Raw genomic sequence first — 15155 nt, forward strand, 5'->3', positions numbered from 1 at the left:
AAAAGGAACGTAAACACGTCGTAGAAAAAGGGACGACATCGCACCAATTGCAAGAATTTCCCGTTCGTTCGTCGCCATCGCAAGTTGTAATCGCTTTGTTCATCCTTCGCGTGCACGCGTGTTGTGTGAAATCTCGAGCAGTGTAATATACTAATCACATATAGAAAATGATTCGCATTGGCCAGTTGGTGGTGCGAAATACGCAAAAGGTTAAGGGCATCGAAATTCGAAGGTAAGTTCGAAGAAAAACTATTTATAGTGGAAATAGTTCCCCCGATAGGAGATTACGCGTGGTTGAGTAACGACGGGCCACATTTTCCCCGTACAACCGTGTAGTAGTGACCTTGAAAGCTTACGGTGTACCATTTTCCTGTTTGTGAAATAAAGGCACGGCACCAACAACACAAAAAAAAAATAGAATTGGAACAGGAATTTGTGAATATAGGTCAGAAGCTTTAGGGCATATCAGCTCCCGAGAACTCTCTTGCTACAAAAGGAAATAGAAAGAGCGAGTTCGCACGAGAAACTCGCTGATGGACTTTGTACTCGGAACGTCTCGCCGTCATTTACGTAAACAACCCCAGCAGGCAGGGGTTGGTTGATGATGATGATGACGATGATGTTGACATGCCGATTGCGTTCACGTGTAGCTGCTTCTATACGACTTTCCCGCCTGGCGTGAAAAATATTGCAGTTGGCACTGGTTTTGTTTTCTAAAATGCATTTCCTCACCATTCGTTTCGACTTCGTGCACGTAAATGCCTTTCATGTTGGGGTGTGGAGTGTCGGGTTCCCTTTTCAATCTATTGACCATCCATTGCACGAATGTTTCGGGTGATAAGATATCAGCTCAGAACGATTGAGCTGTTAGCAATAGGGATGTAAAAAATGGAGCTCTTTGTTTGCACCGTGTACTACGATCTAGTCGATGCGTTCTGACAGAAACACATCGAGCGATGACTCAACACCAGCAATTCTTCCACAGATTAGATGCTTCGTTCATCATAGAATTCTTCTTTTCAATGCTGTCCACTTTGTACTTTTAGATGTCTCTCCGCTGCGCCACAGGTCAAGCAGGCCGAAGCTCAACAGGCTGCACCGTCCGAGGCGGACAAACGACCAAACATGTCCTTTTTGACGAACATCTTCCGTGGCCAAGTTCAACCGGCACAGGTTTTCCCCTACCCGGAAGCGCTAGACGCGGAGCAGAAGGAGTACATTGCCTCGTTTGTCGATCCGGTAACCAAGTTCTTCGAGGAGGTAAACGATCCGGTGAAGAACGACGTTAATGCATCGATCGATGAAAAAACCACCGAAGCGCTGTGGGATTTGGGCGCATTCTCGCTAATGGTGGCGCCGGAATACGGTGGACTCGGGCTAAACAACACACAGTATTCCCGAATGTGCGACATTATCGGTGGGCAGGATCTTGGTCTGGGCATCTTCATCGGTGCTCATCAGAGTATTGGATTTAAGGTACGTGTGCACACGTGCTCGCGATGATGGAGGGTGATAACGCGCGTGTTGATAAGCAACAATTATGGGGCATAACGTTTGCTTATGTTTCGGATGCTGATCCCAAATCAACCCCACTAACCGAGATTTGATGTTATTGAAATGTCCTTCAATCACACCCACGATCACATGCCGGCTTGTTTTGTTTTTCATTTACAACAGGGTATTATGCTGTACGGAGACGAGCGACAGAAGGAAAAGTATCTGCCGATGGTATCAACCGGCAAGACGTATGCCGCTTTCGCTCTTACCGAACCCAGCTCCGGTTCCGATGCCGGTTCGATCCGTTGTCGAGCGGTTAAGTCCGCCGACGGCAAACACTACGTGCTGAACGGGTCCAAAATATGGATTTCGAACGGTGGAATTGCAGACATTATGACGGTGTTTGCGCAAACCGAGCTCGAGGATCCGAAGACGGGCCAAAAGAAGGACAAGGTAACGGCGTTCATTGTGGAGCGCGGTTTTGGTGGCGTTAGTAGCGGTCCGCCCGAGAACAAGATGGGCATCAAGTGCTCCAACACGGCCGAAGTGTACTTTGAGGATGTGAAGATCCCGATGGAGAACGTGCTGGGCGGTGAGGGCAATGGGTTTAAGGTGGCGATGAACATTCTCAACAATGGACGGTTCGGTATGGCGGCGACACTATCCGGTACGATGCGAGCCTGCATCCAGAAAGCGGCCGAACATGCGACGAACCGTGTCCAGTTCGGGCGCAAAATTGAAACGTACGGTGGTGTGCAGGAAAAGTTGTCCCGCATGGCGATGCACCACTACGCTACCCAGTCGATGGCGTACATGATTTCGGGCAACATGGATACGGGTTCGTTGGATTATCATCTGGAGGCGGCCATCTCGAAGGTGTTTGCGTCCGAATCGGCCTGGTATGTGTGTGATGAAGCGATCCAGATTTTGGGCGGCATGGGCTTCATGAAGGACTGTGGGCTGGAGCGTGTGATGCGTGATCTGCGCATCTTCCGCATCTTCGAGGGTACGAACGACATTCTGCGACTGTTTGTGGCCCTCACCGGTATCCAGTATGCTGGCTCTCATCTGAAGGAGCTGCAGCGTGCTTTCAAGAATCCGGCTACGAACATGGGACTGATCTTTAAGGAAGGATCGCGCCGTGCTATCCGCAGCATCGGGTACGGCGGTACGGATCTGAGCACGTACGTAGCGGATCCACTGAAACAGTCCGCCAAGCAGTGTTCGGAGTGCATCGACCTGTTCGGACAGACGGTGGAATCGTTGCTGATCAAGTACGGCAAGAAGATCGTGGACGAACAGTTCCTGCTGAACCGGTTGGCTGATGCGGCCATTGATACGTACGCGATGGCGGTAGTTCTTTCCCGAGCAACACGTTCGGTGCGCAAGGATCTTCCCTCGGCCGAGCACGAAGTTCTGATGACGAAAGCCTGGTGCCACGAGGTAAGTTGCGATCGCCTACCGCGATACCAACAAACTGGGGATTTAATGTTTCTATCGCTGTTCTTCCCACCTGCAGGCCAGCGATCGTGTGCGAGTAAATATACGCAAAATCAACACCGATTCGTTCGTGAAAAATTACGGCGTTATGTCGCAAATTTCGAAAAACATTTGCGCCAACAATGGTATCGCGCACAACAATCCGCTAGATATTGAGTAAGGAAAAGGTTTCCCATCGAAACGACACCGCAGGAGATTCCTAACATTTCGCCCCGGAAAGTTTCTTCAAGTGAATCGATGATGAAGGTGGTGCAACAAACGAACAATATTGTCCATCTGCTGTACGGTGATCGCCAGCAGAACCAAATCAGGACAATTGGCAGGAGATGAGTTGTAGCAAGGTGCTATGTAGATGTAATAGTATAATTCTATTTTGTTTCACCGCTCTTTTTACTCATAGGACAATCTTTTCTACTTTTATGTTTGTACAACAAGTTAGCCCATTTATGTGCAGAAGGTGTAAATTGATGTTGTTGAAAGTGCCCCAACGAACCTTAAGTTACTGACACAATTCCACTGTTAGATATGTTTTTTTTTGTTTCTCTATTAGTTATGTTGCGTGTGTGTGGAAGGCAAAAATCACCAAGCTCCATCTATTAATGTAACGAACCTTAGGATTAATGAACATGTACATACAACTGATGAGCCTCAGCGACAAAGCCAACTGAAAAAAAACGTAAGATCCACTTAAAAATATGAAGGTGGTCGGGCAATACACGAATCATGGCAAACTCTACCTCTAAACGTTATGTTCAGTATTTTGTTTTTGAATTCTAGAGGTATTTTTGTATCCGAATTATCGAAATACCGTACTAAGATGGTGCCAAAGTCAGTCGGAAATGAGCTACAACATGCGTCACCGGTTCTTCCTTGCTAGATATTGCGGAAATTTGAAAAGAAGAAGTGTTCGCACAAGTGATAAGTGACAACACGGTCAAGAAATGTGCAAAGTACGGTCACTTATCGGCAACTGATGCGCGCTGGCTTATGTGCAAAATTTTGCACGAACCAAACTTGTACCGTATGCACGTATCTGCGCATTATCAAGGTGAGCGACCCTGAAAATGACGGGCGATTTTGTGAAGTGATCATCAACTTTGCTTTGATGTTACTGTTTTAGTATCTCGATAAATCCTGCTTAGGATAAGCAGTGACGTAATAACGGGGACAGTATTTTACTAAAGTTAGCTCCGGCAGAACGGTTCAGTTGCGGCTGAACCTTTGACTTAAAATGTTACGTCTCGGTACCATCGTTCGCGCTTTCGATCATCGGAATGTAGTAAATAAGTTGGTGCAATGTTCAATAGCAGGAGGTACTAGTATCCATGTGAGAGCTGCTTCATCTCTGTCGGATAGTCAACGTCCAAATCGATCGTTTCTGATGAATCTCTTTGGGGGGAAACTTCAAACGATCGAACTGTTTCCCTATCCGGAACCGCTTGACAAAGAGCAGAAGGATTACGCGAGAGCCCTAGTTGATCCGGTGCACAAGTTTTTTAAGGTTTGTATCTGTTGCGGTAATAGCGCAAGGAAAAGCTTCTTGCAAAGAAATCATAATAAATTATTCCCTTTTTGTTGTAGGAAGTGAATGATGCCACTCGGAACGACGACACCAGCAACGTGAACAGCCAAACGATCGATGCTTTATGGGATCTCGGACTACTATCCGTGTACGTACCACCGGAACTCGGTGGCTTAGGCCTGTGCAATGTACAATCGGTACTGATGGCTGAAATAAGTGGAAGTTACGATCTTGCCCTGAGCTTACTGATCGGTGCACACAAGAGCATCGGAACGAAAGGAATACTTCTGTACGGCAGTGAACAACAGAAGCAAAAGTACCTACCGATGTTAAGCAGCGGGCGTGTTTTTGGTGCATTCGCCCTGACGGAACCCGGCACCGGATCCGATGCAGCTTCGGTGAAAACGAAAGCCGTCCTGAGCCCGTGCGGTAAATTCTACACCATAAACGGATCGAAGCTGTGGATATCGGGTGGTGGACTGGCGGATATTTTCACCACCTTCGCGCAGGTCGAAGTGACCGATGAGCGTACTGGTGAAAAACGTAACCAAATGACCGCCTTTATTGTGGAGCGCAGCTTCGGCGGCGTTAGTACGGGCCCTCCCGAAGACAAGATGGGGTTGAAGTGTTCCGTCACGAATGAGCTGTTTCTCGACGATGTTCGAGTGCCCGTAGGGAACGTGTTGGGCGAGTTGGGCGGTGGATTCAAGATTGCGGTAAACATACTTAACTCAGGACGGTACGGATTGGGTGCGATGCTCTCCGGCACGATGAAAGCTTGCATTGAAAAGGCAGCTAATCATGTAAGCGACAGGGTACAGTTCAAGCGCAAGCTGATTGAGTTTGAAAATGTGCAGGAAAAACTGGGCACAATGGCGACCTACCACTATGTGGCGCAAAGTCTTACCTACATGGTGTCTGGCAATATGGACAAAGGTTCGGTGGACTTTCATCTGGAGGCGGCTGTTAGTAAGGTGTTCTGTACCGAGGCGGCTTGGTATGTTTGTGACGAAGCGATCCAGCTGTTGGGTGGCAACGGATTCATGAAATCGGGTGGCTTGGAGCGGTTTCTGCGAGATATTCGTGTGTTTAGAATTTTCGAAGGTGCGAACGATGTGTTGCGGATGTTTATCGCTTTGACGGGCATTCAAAAGGCGGGAAAGGATCTTCAGGAACTTCAAAGAGCGTTAAAGAATCCGCTCGGTAATTTGGGAGTGGTCTTTGCGGAAGGAACAAAGCGCGCGGGACGTAGCGTTGGCATTGGTGGGACGGATTTAAGTCCCTTCGTTGCCAGTGAGCTCCGGAATGCAGCCAAACAGTGTGCTGAGGTAAGTTGCCATCTCTTCAGTAAGTGGTTTTATGATTTTTAACACACTCTTTCTTTGTAGAGCATTGACGTATTTAGCAACAGTGTCGAATCTCTTCTCCGAATCCATGGCAAGGGCATTGCTGAACGACAGTTCCAACTCGCACGGGTTGCCGACTGTGCAATCGATATCTACGCAATGGCTACCGTGCTGTCTCGGGCAACACGCACTTTGAAGGCAAAGCTTCCATCAGCGGAGCAGGAACTGCTGATGGCACAGATTTGGTGCAAGGAGGCAAGTGACCGTGTCCACCGGAACATAAATCGAATCCAGTCGGCAGCCTTTCAAGAGAACTATCGACGTATGGCGATCGTAGCTAAACACGTTTCCACCCAGCGAGGAATAGCATTCACAAATCCAATCGAAATAGATTAACGAAAGAAAGTTGCACTTTTAATTTCTGCCTTGTGCCTGTAAGCGCTTCTCACCAATATTTTAAAGCTCAACATCTCCGTATACAAATTTGATTTCCGAAACAATGTCATGCCCTTTTCGGGCTGGTGGGACCCTTGTATTTTGGAATTCCCCTGGTTAACCTCTCGGTGGGGGGATTGAAGTAAGTTCATAAGCCCTCTCTGCTGTAGACACCTTCACTTCCAGACAGCGATATTTCTTGCGCAGATAATGAAGTTTTTCTTCAACCCCCCGTGCAGTATCTGATATCCGATAAAGCATGGAATTTCGACAACGACGCCACAATGCGCAGTATACTACCCTGCGGAACGAGGGTTTAAAGTGGACTTTTCGAATGCGGGGACGGTTCAGTTCCGAAACAGCACCTAACCGGATAACACGTAGTTTCCATTCCACCGTAATAATGTTGAAAGCTTGTACGAGCGTTGCAGTGACCGCTAATATCCGACGGACGTTACTGTTTGGAGCAGTGCGAAATGTGTCCACCAGCAGTACGTTGCCGGCTGCAGCAGTACAACCGAACGATCAGCAGAAACCCAATCGATCGTTTGTGATGAATCTGTTTAGCGGGAAACTGCAAACGTCCGAACTGTTCCCATACCCGGAAGTGTTGAACGAGGAGCAGCGCGAATACGTGCAGGCATTTATCGATCCCACGGTTAAGTTTTATCAGGTACAGGTTCAATGCTGCTAGACGAACTTCGTTTCGACGATCAAAGTAATGTGCGTTGCTCCTTCCTTTCTAGGAAGTAAACGATGCAGCTAGAAACGATGCCACGGCTTCGGTGGAGAAGGCGGTCGTCGATGCGCTGTGGGAGCAAGGATTTCTCGGGCCCTTTATCCCGACCGAGTACGGTGGGTTGGGGCTGTCCAACTCACAGTCCGTGCGTTTATCGGAAATTTCGGGAAGTTACGATCTGGGCATGTGCATCTACGCCGGCGCCCATCAGACGATCGGCACCAAGGGCATTCTAATGTACGGCACCAAGGAGCAGAAGGAGAAATATCTTCCCCAGCTAAGCACCGGGCGTGTGTTCGGTGCATTCGCGTTAACCGAACCCGGCACCGGGTCCGATGCAGCTTCGGTGAAAACGAAAGCCGTCCTGAGCCCGTGCGGCAAATATTACATCCTGAACGGTGCGAAACTCTGGTGCTCGGGCGGTGGCATCGCAGACATCTTCACCACTTTCGCCCAAACGGAGATCGTTGATCCGCGCACGGGTGAGAAGAAGAGCAAGATGAGCGCGTTCATTGTGGAGCGCCAGTTTGACGGTGTTAGCACGGGCCCGCCGGAGGAAAAGATGGGCATCAAGTGCTCGGTAACGACGGAAGTGCTGTTCGACGATGCGAAAGTGCCGGTAGAGAACTTGCTGGGCGAACCGGGCAATGGGTTTAAGATTGCGGTGAACATACTTAACTCCGGCCGGTTCGGTCTGGGTGCGATGCTCTCCGGCACGATGAAAACGTGCGTGGAAAAGGCGACCGACCATGTGACCAATCGCGTCCAGTTCAAGCGCAAGCTGATTGAGTTTGAAAACGTGCAGGAAAAGCTGGCGATGATGGCGACCTACCACTACGTGGCGCAGAGCGTAACGTACATGGTGGCGGGTAACATGGACAGAGGTTCGGTGGACTTCCATCTGGAGGCGGCTGTTAGTAAGGTGTTCTGTACCGAGGCGGCTTGGTATGTTTGTGACGAAGCGATCCAGCTGTTGGGTGGCAATGGATTCATGAAATCGAGTGGCCTGGAACGGTTCTTACGGGACATGCGTATATTCCGCATCTTCGAAGGTGCGAACGATGTGCTGCGGATGTTTATCGCTCTGACGGGCATTCAAAAGGCGGGAAATGATCTGCGCGGTTTGCAGAAAGCGCTAAAGAATCCGCTCGGTAATTTGGGAGTGGTCTTTGCGGAAGGAACAAAGCGCGCGGGACGTAGCGTTGGCATTGGTGGGACGGATTTAAGTCCCTTCGTTGCCAGTGAGCTCCGGAATGCAGCCAAACAGTGTGCTGAGGTAAGGAATCACTTTGTTGGGAACAAACAAGCTCCTGTATAATATGCGAACATCTTCCTTTTCAGTCCATGGACGCATTCAGCCAAACCATCGAATCTCTGCTCGTGAAGCACGGTAAAGCGATCGTCGATCGGCAATTCCAGCTCGCACGGGTTGCAGACAGTGCGATCGACATTTACACGATGGCAGCAGTACTATCCCGTGCGTCCCGATCCTCCCGCAAGGGACTATCATCCGCCGGGCACGAACTACTGATGGCACAGATCTGGTGCCAGGAAGCAAGTGCCCGCGTCCAGCGCAATATCAACCGCATTCATTCCGGCACGTACAAGGAACACTATCAAAAGTTGGCGCAGGTCGCACGGAACGTTTCGGAACGGCGCGGTCTACCGCACACTAATCCGCTCGAGATTGATTAACCGGTTTGACGTCGCTTTGTAGATAAATGATAAATATCTTAGCATGATAAACCGGTGTCTTATCATTTCGGTAACGGTGATGGTGGTGCTTTATCACAAAATCAAAGGGCCAGTAACTGGTTTTTGCCGTTATCGTTTCCTTCAAGTTATTGTTGCGTGTGCAGCTTTATAATCCACCGTGCACGTTTCCTTGTGAGTTTTTCCTCACCGAGAGTGTGAGTGCGTTAAAGTGCAGAAACGTTAAATACTACAGTTGGATGCAATGAACGATCAGGTTCAGTCTCGTGGTTACCGTCGTATTTGGTTGGTGAATCGGACATTGGGAAGAATACGGATTTTTTGGGGGAAACAATGTTGCGTTTGGGACGAGTTATTGTCACGCGGAATGAACAAGCCGTCGTCAGTCAGTATTGCAGGCAAGTATTAGGGAGGGGTATTTATGCAGTGAGTGCATTGAATGTTGAAGAATCGATTGTAAAGCAACGCAATTTATGACGAAGAATTAGTATTCTTGGCAGTTGGAAGTTCAAATTTCAATCAGAAATGCATAAACTTCATGAAGGGAAGTACCCCTTTAGTACAGTTCAATTTCACAATATTCGAAGCCTCCAAAACCTGAGTTTTTTTTTAGTTGGACTTACAGTCGCCATGCCACTCTAGTGTCAATGATCGCACGTATGTTGGTAAACAACAATGTGCGTGGGGTGAGTAACATTGCTTCATTCAATTCGCACCCCTAAACACACCGCGGGAGAGCTTTCATACGCGCAGAGCGAAACTCGCGAGAGAATTGCGCAAATGTCATCAACGAAACAATTCCGCAGCATTATTCGCGTATTAGCCGCTGGCGTGAACGTACGTAGAACAACAACAAGTTGCTGTGCCTTTCGTTCTTGGCAGTAGTACCGCTTTTGGTGTGTTTCACTTGAAGATAAAACAGGATGCATCGCTTTCATCGACTGGTCGTGTCTAAACGGGGTGCTGTGTTGGCCTGTGATAGCAATGAAGCCACGTCCTGGGTGTTGAGCAAAAGGTAAGGTACGGTTGACGGATGAAAGTCGGTCAATCAGCAGTGTCTCGGTGCGGTTTGTGCAACATTGGACTTTGAACCGAAGCATCGTGTGCGGATCTTCGCGTAAATCCGACGCGATGAATGTCGTAAAACTGCGGTGAGTTGGCGCAATGGCAAATGGGGACCTTTGGACCGGGGAAGAAGGTTACTTATGCGTGGCTCAACTGATAGGGTAGAAGAGATAATGCGCCAACTCCTACTACACCCCATCCCTTGGTGACCGTATCTCGAAGGGAGTGACGCATGCGGACGTTGCTCTACTGCGTACCGGGGGATATTATGTGCAATTTTAATGAATACTAAATTCCATTTTTCATTTACAGATGGCTTTCTGCATCGCCACAGTCGAAACCGAAGGAACGGAGTTCACCGGCCGCTACGGTCAATACTTCCTTCATGGCGAATCTGTTCCGGGGTGAAATTGAACCAGTGCAGGTGTTCCCCTACCCGGACTCACTCAAGCCGGAACAGAAGGAGATGGTTGGGTCGTTGATTGATCCGGTCACGCGCTTTTTCGTATGTCTTTGTTTGCTTGTTTGTTTGTCACACCACAACTCCACTGACACACAGTTCACGTTCATTGTTGCTTCTAGGATGGCTATGATCCAGTCAAGGCGGAAAAGAATGGCGGCCCGGATGAGGTAACGTTCCAGAGCATGTGGGAGATGGGACTGATGGGTATGCAGGCCCCGGAAGAGTACGGTGGCCTAGCCCTACCGAACACCGGTTACGCCCGTATGGGTGAGTTGGTCGGTGCGAAGGATTTGGGCCTGGCGGTGGTGTTCGGTGCACACCAAAGTATCGGCTGGAAGGGTGTCTTGCTGTACGGAACCGAGGCGCAGAAACAGAAGTACCTGCCGAAGGTCGTTACCGGTGGTACGATTGCTGCCTTCTGTCTCACGGAACCAAGTTCCGGTTCCGATGCCGGTTCCATTCGCAGCAGGGCCGTGAAATCAGCGGACGGATCGCATTACGTGCTGAATGGGTCGAAAATTTGGATCAGTGGCGGTGGACTGGCGAATCTGCTTACCGTGTTTGCGCAAACTGAGATTACCGATCCAAAGACGGGCCAGAAGCGTGACAAGGTGACCGCGTTCATTGTGGAGCGTGAATTCGCCGGCGTAACGAGCGGACCGCCGGAAGAAAAAATGGGCATCAAGTGTTCCAACACGGCCGAAATTTACTTTGACGATGTGAAGATCCCGGTCGAAAATGTGCTCGGCGGTGAGGGTAATGGGTTTAAGGTGGCGATGAATATTCTGAACAATGGACGGTTCGGTATGTCGGGTACGCTGGCGGGCACGATGGCACACTGCATCCGGAAGGCGGCCGAACATGCGACCACGCGCGTCCAGTTCGGGCAGAAGATTGAAAACTTTGGCAACGTGCAGGAAAAGTTGGCCCGCATGGCGATGCATCAGTACGTGAGTCAATCGATGGGGTACATGATATCCGGTAACATGGATGCGGGACACACGGACTACCATCTGGAGGCGGCCATCTCGAAGGTGTTTGCGTCCGAGGCAGCTTGGTATGTGTGCGACGAAGCGATTCAAATTTTAGGCGGGAACGGGTTTATGAGCGCGAGCGGTTTGGAAAAGTTCCTGCGAGATATTCGAATCTATCGCATCTTTGAGGGAGCGAACGATATTTTGCGGTTGTTCGTTACGCTCACCGGCATCCAGTATGCGGGATCGCATCTGAAGGAGCTGCAGCGTGCCTTCAAGAATCCGACCGCAAATTTGGGACTCATATTCAAGGAAGGCTCTCGACGTGCGGTACGCAGCATCGGGTACGGTGGTACGGATCTGAGTGCGTTCGTGGCTGAGCCGCTGAAGGAATCGGCAGCGCTGTGTGCGGACAGTATCGATCGATTCTCGAAGACCATCGAGGAGCTGTTGATTAAGCACGGGAAGGGTATCGTCGATCAGCAGTTCCTGTTGATCCGGTTGGCTGATTCGGCGATCGACATTTACGCCATGTCGTGTGTGCTTTCCCGCGCTACGAAGTCTATCCGCGAGAATCATCCGTCGGCGGAACATGAGGTACTGATGGCGAAGGCTTGGTGTGTGGAGGTAAGTAGCTGCAAACAAAAGAAATCAAGTAGAATATGTAAAAACCGTTAATATGTTTTTTTTTTCAATTACAGGCAAACGATCGAGTGCGGATTAACATCCGAAGGGCAAGCAACGGGGTGTTTTTGAAGAACTACGACACGATGAGCGCAATTGCGAAGAATATCTGTGCCCAGCAGGGAATCGTTCAATCGAACCCTGTTGGAATTGTGTAGGCAAATAACACTCTCTAACTCCCAACTGATACACACTCCCATTGTGATAAACCACTGCTCCCAAATCAAAAAGCGTTGTTACCAGATGCAATGCGTGCCGGAAATCAATTAAACCGAGCGAGGATCACTTTTTGCTTTTGTTTTTTTTTTTTTTGACACGACGTTTGATTTAGATTACTTTATTTAAAATAAATAATAACAACATTCGCTGACACACTCTAATATAAGGAACACATGAGACCAATTCCGAACCTTCAAACTGCTACAGTTCCAATCCATTGGCTACAAACTTTTAAGTTTTCATCTTTAATTTCTGTCCTAAAGTTCGTACAGGAATACGTAATGTGCAAATGGATCATATCATACGTCCATATGAGGGAGGGAGAGATGGAAAGACTATATAGTCCTATATGATGCCGTAAAAGGATGATTCCATTGTTCATACTTTCGTTGAGTTGGAGAAGTTTCGAGGAGTTTGTTCACAAATGTTTGTGCAGATGATGTCCAATTTGTTACAACCTATCTACAATTCTAGATCCATTGCAGGCTATCCATGAAAGGTGGGAAAAAGGGGATGATAATGGAGATAGAAAAGGAAGGAAAAGCAATTCTGCTGTTCGTTGTTGTTAACTATACTACAATCAGAGAAATATAAATGATCGATTCACTAGGATGAAGATCGTCTCTATGCTATACTTAATCCCGATTAACTTTGACGGATTCCTCACTGGTCCGATGGAAACACATTTCCAAACGGGAGGTTTCGCTTCTATAAAAATTATCCTACCTGTCGTTTGTGTTCTTCTCCCGCCTTAGAAGAAGACAGTTCCGGTACGAACAATGAAACTGTGCAAAAAACGTTAAAATACGATCAATGTGCAAAGGTTTCTTTTCTGATTGTAGATTGTCCCTCCATGGTACAAGAGGTTCGGCCTCGGGCGTTTTGTTATCGGTAGAGGATTGGCAATAATAGATGTTAAAATGTCCTCACTTCGTTGCAACAGCAGCAGCAGTAGCAGCACCACCAGTTCTGCGATTTATACCGATTAATCTATATTCAGTGAAGAGAGTTGTTTTTCTACACTGAAAAGTTGGGATAAGGGTAAATAAATGGTCAGTACCTTAATGAAGTAGGCAGAGATGTTTCAAATGGTGCTTACGTGATCTCTATGTCCTGAAATAAATCCCCTATCCAGGCGATCGAGATGCAGTAGTGTTGAAACAGCTGCACCAACAGCTCCGCCTCGTCCAGCATCTCAATCCGTTCGGTTCGTGCTCGTTCGGAAGCGGGAATACTGTGGTAAATTTGAACCATATCCCACGCTCTGGCACCGTGCCAATTGCATTGCAGAAATCTGTAATCGATCGTAAACGCACGATAAAACACTGTGCTGATCGTCCAAGTCGATGTGAGGAGCGTATTCGCTTACCTGGAAATTTGCGCATCGAGCGACACGCATGAATCCACCCCGGCTAAACTGCAGCCTCGCTGCCGCAGGTTGGTCAGCATCACCTCACCGAACCGATCGTTCATGTTGACCTGCTCGTAGTTCACGAATGCAGCCGTCTTGAAGTTGGCGGCGAACCATTTCAGCAGGTTGTGACAGTTCTGTGGCTCAATGTACACCAGTACGCACTCGGCAAGGAAAATGGTCGGCACATTGTAATCAATCTCCGACTGTTGCAGCTTCAGCGCGACCTCTTCGATGTTGCGAAGATCCACGCCTACTATGTGGTAGTTCGTCGAGTGAAGGTCGGTCGGACTGAGACGCACTTCTCCATCTGGTGTTGAGAAAAAATGTCAGTCGGAGAAGGTTGATACCGAAAACAAAAGTTTGGCTAGGCAATTTTCACGAAGCCTGCGCTACTATAAATACCTTCAACGTGAATTTTCTCAAGCAAAATTTTGTTTCGCTTGATTTGGTAACACTTGCGGGAGGTAACGTTGGGAAAGTCGAGCTCGACGAAGTTTGTCACCATGTGGCCGGCCTCCCGCAGCCTCCAGTACAGCGTATCGAAACCGCAGCCCAGGTTAACGATTTGGCATTTGTCTCCAGTTTTCTGCAATAGGAAATGCGATAATATTATCATCTCCGTGTCACCGACTGGCAGCCATTTAACACTAACCTTGAAAAACTTCTCAATGCACATCTCAATACCCTTGACGCGTGCATAGTAGCCCCGGTTTATTTCTGGTGCTTTGCGATCCGGGTTGCGCACAAAGTGTGCGATGAAGTCGTCCTTCCAGTAGCCCAGCTTCACCGCGGACCGTTTGCAGTTGCTCGCATCATCGTTCGTCGAAATGACCGCTTCGTCGCACGGATGGAAACTCGGTGGTTCCATTTTTTATTCCGATTTCTCTTACTTTTGCACAGGATAGTTTGGTGCAAAAAGCTGTATCCTGCGGAAGGACTCCGCCTGCAAATGTAGCGTATGTTCGGATGGTTAAACTACACTTTCGCCGAAGAACTTCATACGGCTAAGGTAAACAGTGCTTTGTTTGAAACTTATTGCATTGAAACTTTGCTCACTTTCAACGCATAAACAAACCTTTGAACTATTTTTCACAAACCACAAATAGAAGATAAGTTTTTCGCACAGGAAAATGATTTTTGTTGACAGTTTTCAATGACATTTGGCACTCTTCGGTTGCTTACAACATGTCAAAATCGGGCGTAAAATTTTGGACAAAATATAACCCATAGTTATGTTTTGGCTGGGGTGGACACTGATACTCGAACCATACGCCGAAATGTGTTTTTATTTTCTCTATTATTTCATTATAGTTCGTTGATTAATTAGTCTAACTGTATTAAATCTTCAAACAGTTCCTTACATATTTTACCTGGTCCTATGATAGTAATTGTAGCCGACCAAACAGTCTAAAAGCTCCAAAAAACAAAGCAATCGATCTCTCCTCCAACGAGAAATGAACAAATGGAGTTATATTGTATAGCTGTATTTAACTATTTATGCAAATAAAAATGTTAATGGAAACCTATTCTTCATTAGACATTTACGTTGTGTTATCATTGCTCTTCAAAAGCGGTCAGGTGCTA

The 15155-nt window shown here is 48.0% G+C and overlaps 5 protein-coding genes across 5 annotated transcripts; 4 read left to right on the forward strand and 1 right to left on the reverse strand.

Annotated features, from left to right (window-relative positions):
* The first annotated feature begins 41 nt into the window (after window positions 1-41).
* Window positions 42-3718, forward strand: LOC128305932 (very long-chain specific acyl-CoA dehydrogenase, mitochondrial). The gene is made up of 4 exons (XM_053043573.1): window positions 42-232; window positions 1047-1476; window positions 1678-2940; window positions 3017-3718. The coding sequence occupies exons 1-4, from the start codon at window positions 168-170 to the stop codon at window positions 3155-3157; spliced, it is 1899 nt and encodes a 632-aa protein (XP_052899533.1). The 5' UTR covers window positions 42-167; the 3' UTR covers window positions 3158-3718.
* Window positions 3719-4228: 510 nt separating this feature from the next.
* On the forward strand, window positions 4229-6261 carry LOC128304425 (very long-chain specific acyl-CoA dehydrogenase, mitochondrial-like). The gene is made up of 3 exons (XM_053041613.1): window positions 4229-4498; window positions 4579-5847; window positions 5908-6261. The coding sequence occupies exons 1-3, from the start codon at window positions 4229-4231 to the stop codon at window positions 6259-6261; spliced, it is 1893 nt and encodes a 630-aa protein (XP_052897573.1).
* A 442-nt stretch (window positions 6262-6703) lies between these two features.
* Window positions 6704-8734, forward strand: LOC128302063 (very long-chain specific acyl-CoA dehydrogenase, mitochondrial-like). The gene is made up of 3 exons (XM_053038784.1): window positions 6704-6973; window positions 7047-8315; window positions 8381-8734. The coding sequence occupies exons 1-3, from the start codon at window positions 6704-6706 to the stop codon at window positions 8732-8734; spliced, it is 1893 nt and encodes a 630-aa protein (XP_052894744.1).
* Window positions 8735-9648: 914 nt separating this feature from the next.
* On the forward strand, window positions 9649-12230 carry LOC128302062 (very long-chain specific acyl-CoA dehydrogenase, mitochondrial-like). The gene is made up of 4 exons (XM_053038783.1): window positions 9649-9767; window positions 10130-10322; window positions 10400-11881; window positions 11956-12230. The coding sequence occupies exons 1-4, from the start codon at window positions 9676-9678 to the stop codon at window positions 12094-12096; spliced, it is 1908 nt and encodes a 635-aa protein (XP_052894743.1). The 5' UTR covers window positions 9649-9675; the 3' UTR covers window positions 12097-12230.
* LOC128302064 (leucine carboxyl methyltransferase 1) lies at window positions 12198-14612 on the reverse strand. The gene is made up of 5 exons (XM_053038785.1): window positions 14224-14612; window positions 13974-14157; window positions 13527-13878; window positions 13257-13451; window positions 12198-13179 (listed from the first exon to the last, which is right to left on the reverse strand). The coding sequence occupies exons 1-5, from the start codon at window positions 14437-14439 to the stop codon at window positions 13143-13145; spliced, it is 984 nt and encodes a 327-aa protein (XP_052894745.1). The 5' UTR covers window positions 14440-14612; the 3' UTR covers window positions 12198-13142.
* Window positions 14613-15155: the final 543 nt, after the last annotated feature.

The sequence above is a fragment of the Anopheles moucheti genome, chromosome 3 (genome assembly GCF_943734755.1).
Source record: "Anopheles moucheti chromosome 3, idAnoMoucSN_F20_07, whole genome shotgun sequence".
NCBI lineage: Eukaryota > Metazoa > Arthropoda > Insecta > Diptera > Culicidae > Anopheles > Anopheles moucheti.

Coding starts and splice junctions, on each gene's coding strand:
- LOC128305932 (XM_053043573.1), top strand. CDS start 168: ATGATTCGCATTGGCCAGTTGGTGGTGCGAAATACGCAAAAGGTTAAG. Junction 233..1,046: donor AAGGGCATCGAAATTCGAAG/GTAAGTTCGAAG, acceptor TTGTACTTTTAG/ATGTCTCTCCGCTGCGCCAC. Junction 2,941..3,016: donor CGAAAGCCTGGTGCCACGAG/GTAAGTTGCGAT, acceptor TCCCACCTGCAG/GCCAGCGATCGTGTGCGAGT.
- LOC128304425 (XM_053041613.1), top strand. CDS start 4,229: ATGTTACGTCTCGGTACCATCGTTCGCGCTTTCGATCATCGGAATGTA. Junction 4,499..4,578: donor CGGTGCACAAGTTTTTTAAG/GTTTGTATCTGT, acceptor TTTTTGTTGTAG/GAAGTGAATGATGCCACTCG. Junction 5,848..5,907: donor CAGCCAAACAGTGTGCTGAG/GTAAGTTGCCAT, acceptor CTTTCTTTGTAG/AGCATTGACGTATTTAGCAA.
- LOC128302063 (XM_053038784.1), top strand. CDS start 6,704: ATGTTGAAAGCTTGTACGAGCGTTGCAGTGACCGCTAATATCCGACGG. Junction 6,974..7,046: donor CCACGGTTAAGTTTTATCAG/GTACAGGTTCAA, acceptor CTTCCTTTCTAG/GAAGTAAACGATGCAGCTAG. Junction 8,316..8,380: donor CAGCCAAACAGTGTGCTGAG/GTAAGGAATCAC, acceptor CTTCCTTTTCAG/TCCATGGACGCATTCAGCCA.
- LOC128302062 (XM_053038783.1), top strand. CDS start 9,676: ATGCATCGCTTTCATCGACTGGTCGTGTCTAAACGGGGTGCTGTGTTG. Junction 9,768..10,129: donor TCCTGGGTGTTGAGCAAAAG/GTAAGGTACGGT, acceptor TTTCATTTACAG/ATGGCTTTCTGCATCGCCAC. Junction 11,882..11,955: donor CGAAGGCTTGGTGTGTGGAG/GTAAGTAGCTGC, acceptor TTTCAATTACAG/GCAAACGATCGAGTGCGGAT.
- LOC128302064 (XM_053038785.1), bottom strand. CDS start 14,439: ATGGAACCACCGAGTTTCCATCCGTGCGACGAAGCGGTCATTTCGACG. Junction 13,452..13,526: donor CTCGATGCGCAAATTTCCAG/GTAAGCGAATAC, acceptor GATCGATTACAG/ATTTCTGCAATGCAATTGGC. Junction 13,180..13,256: donor TTTCAGGACATAGAGATCAC/GTAAGCACCATT, acceptor CCAACTTTTCAG/TGTAGAAAAACAACTCTCTT.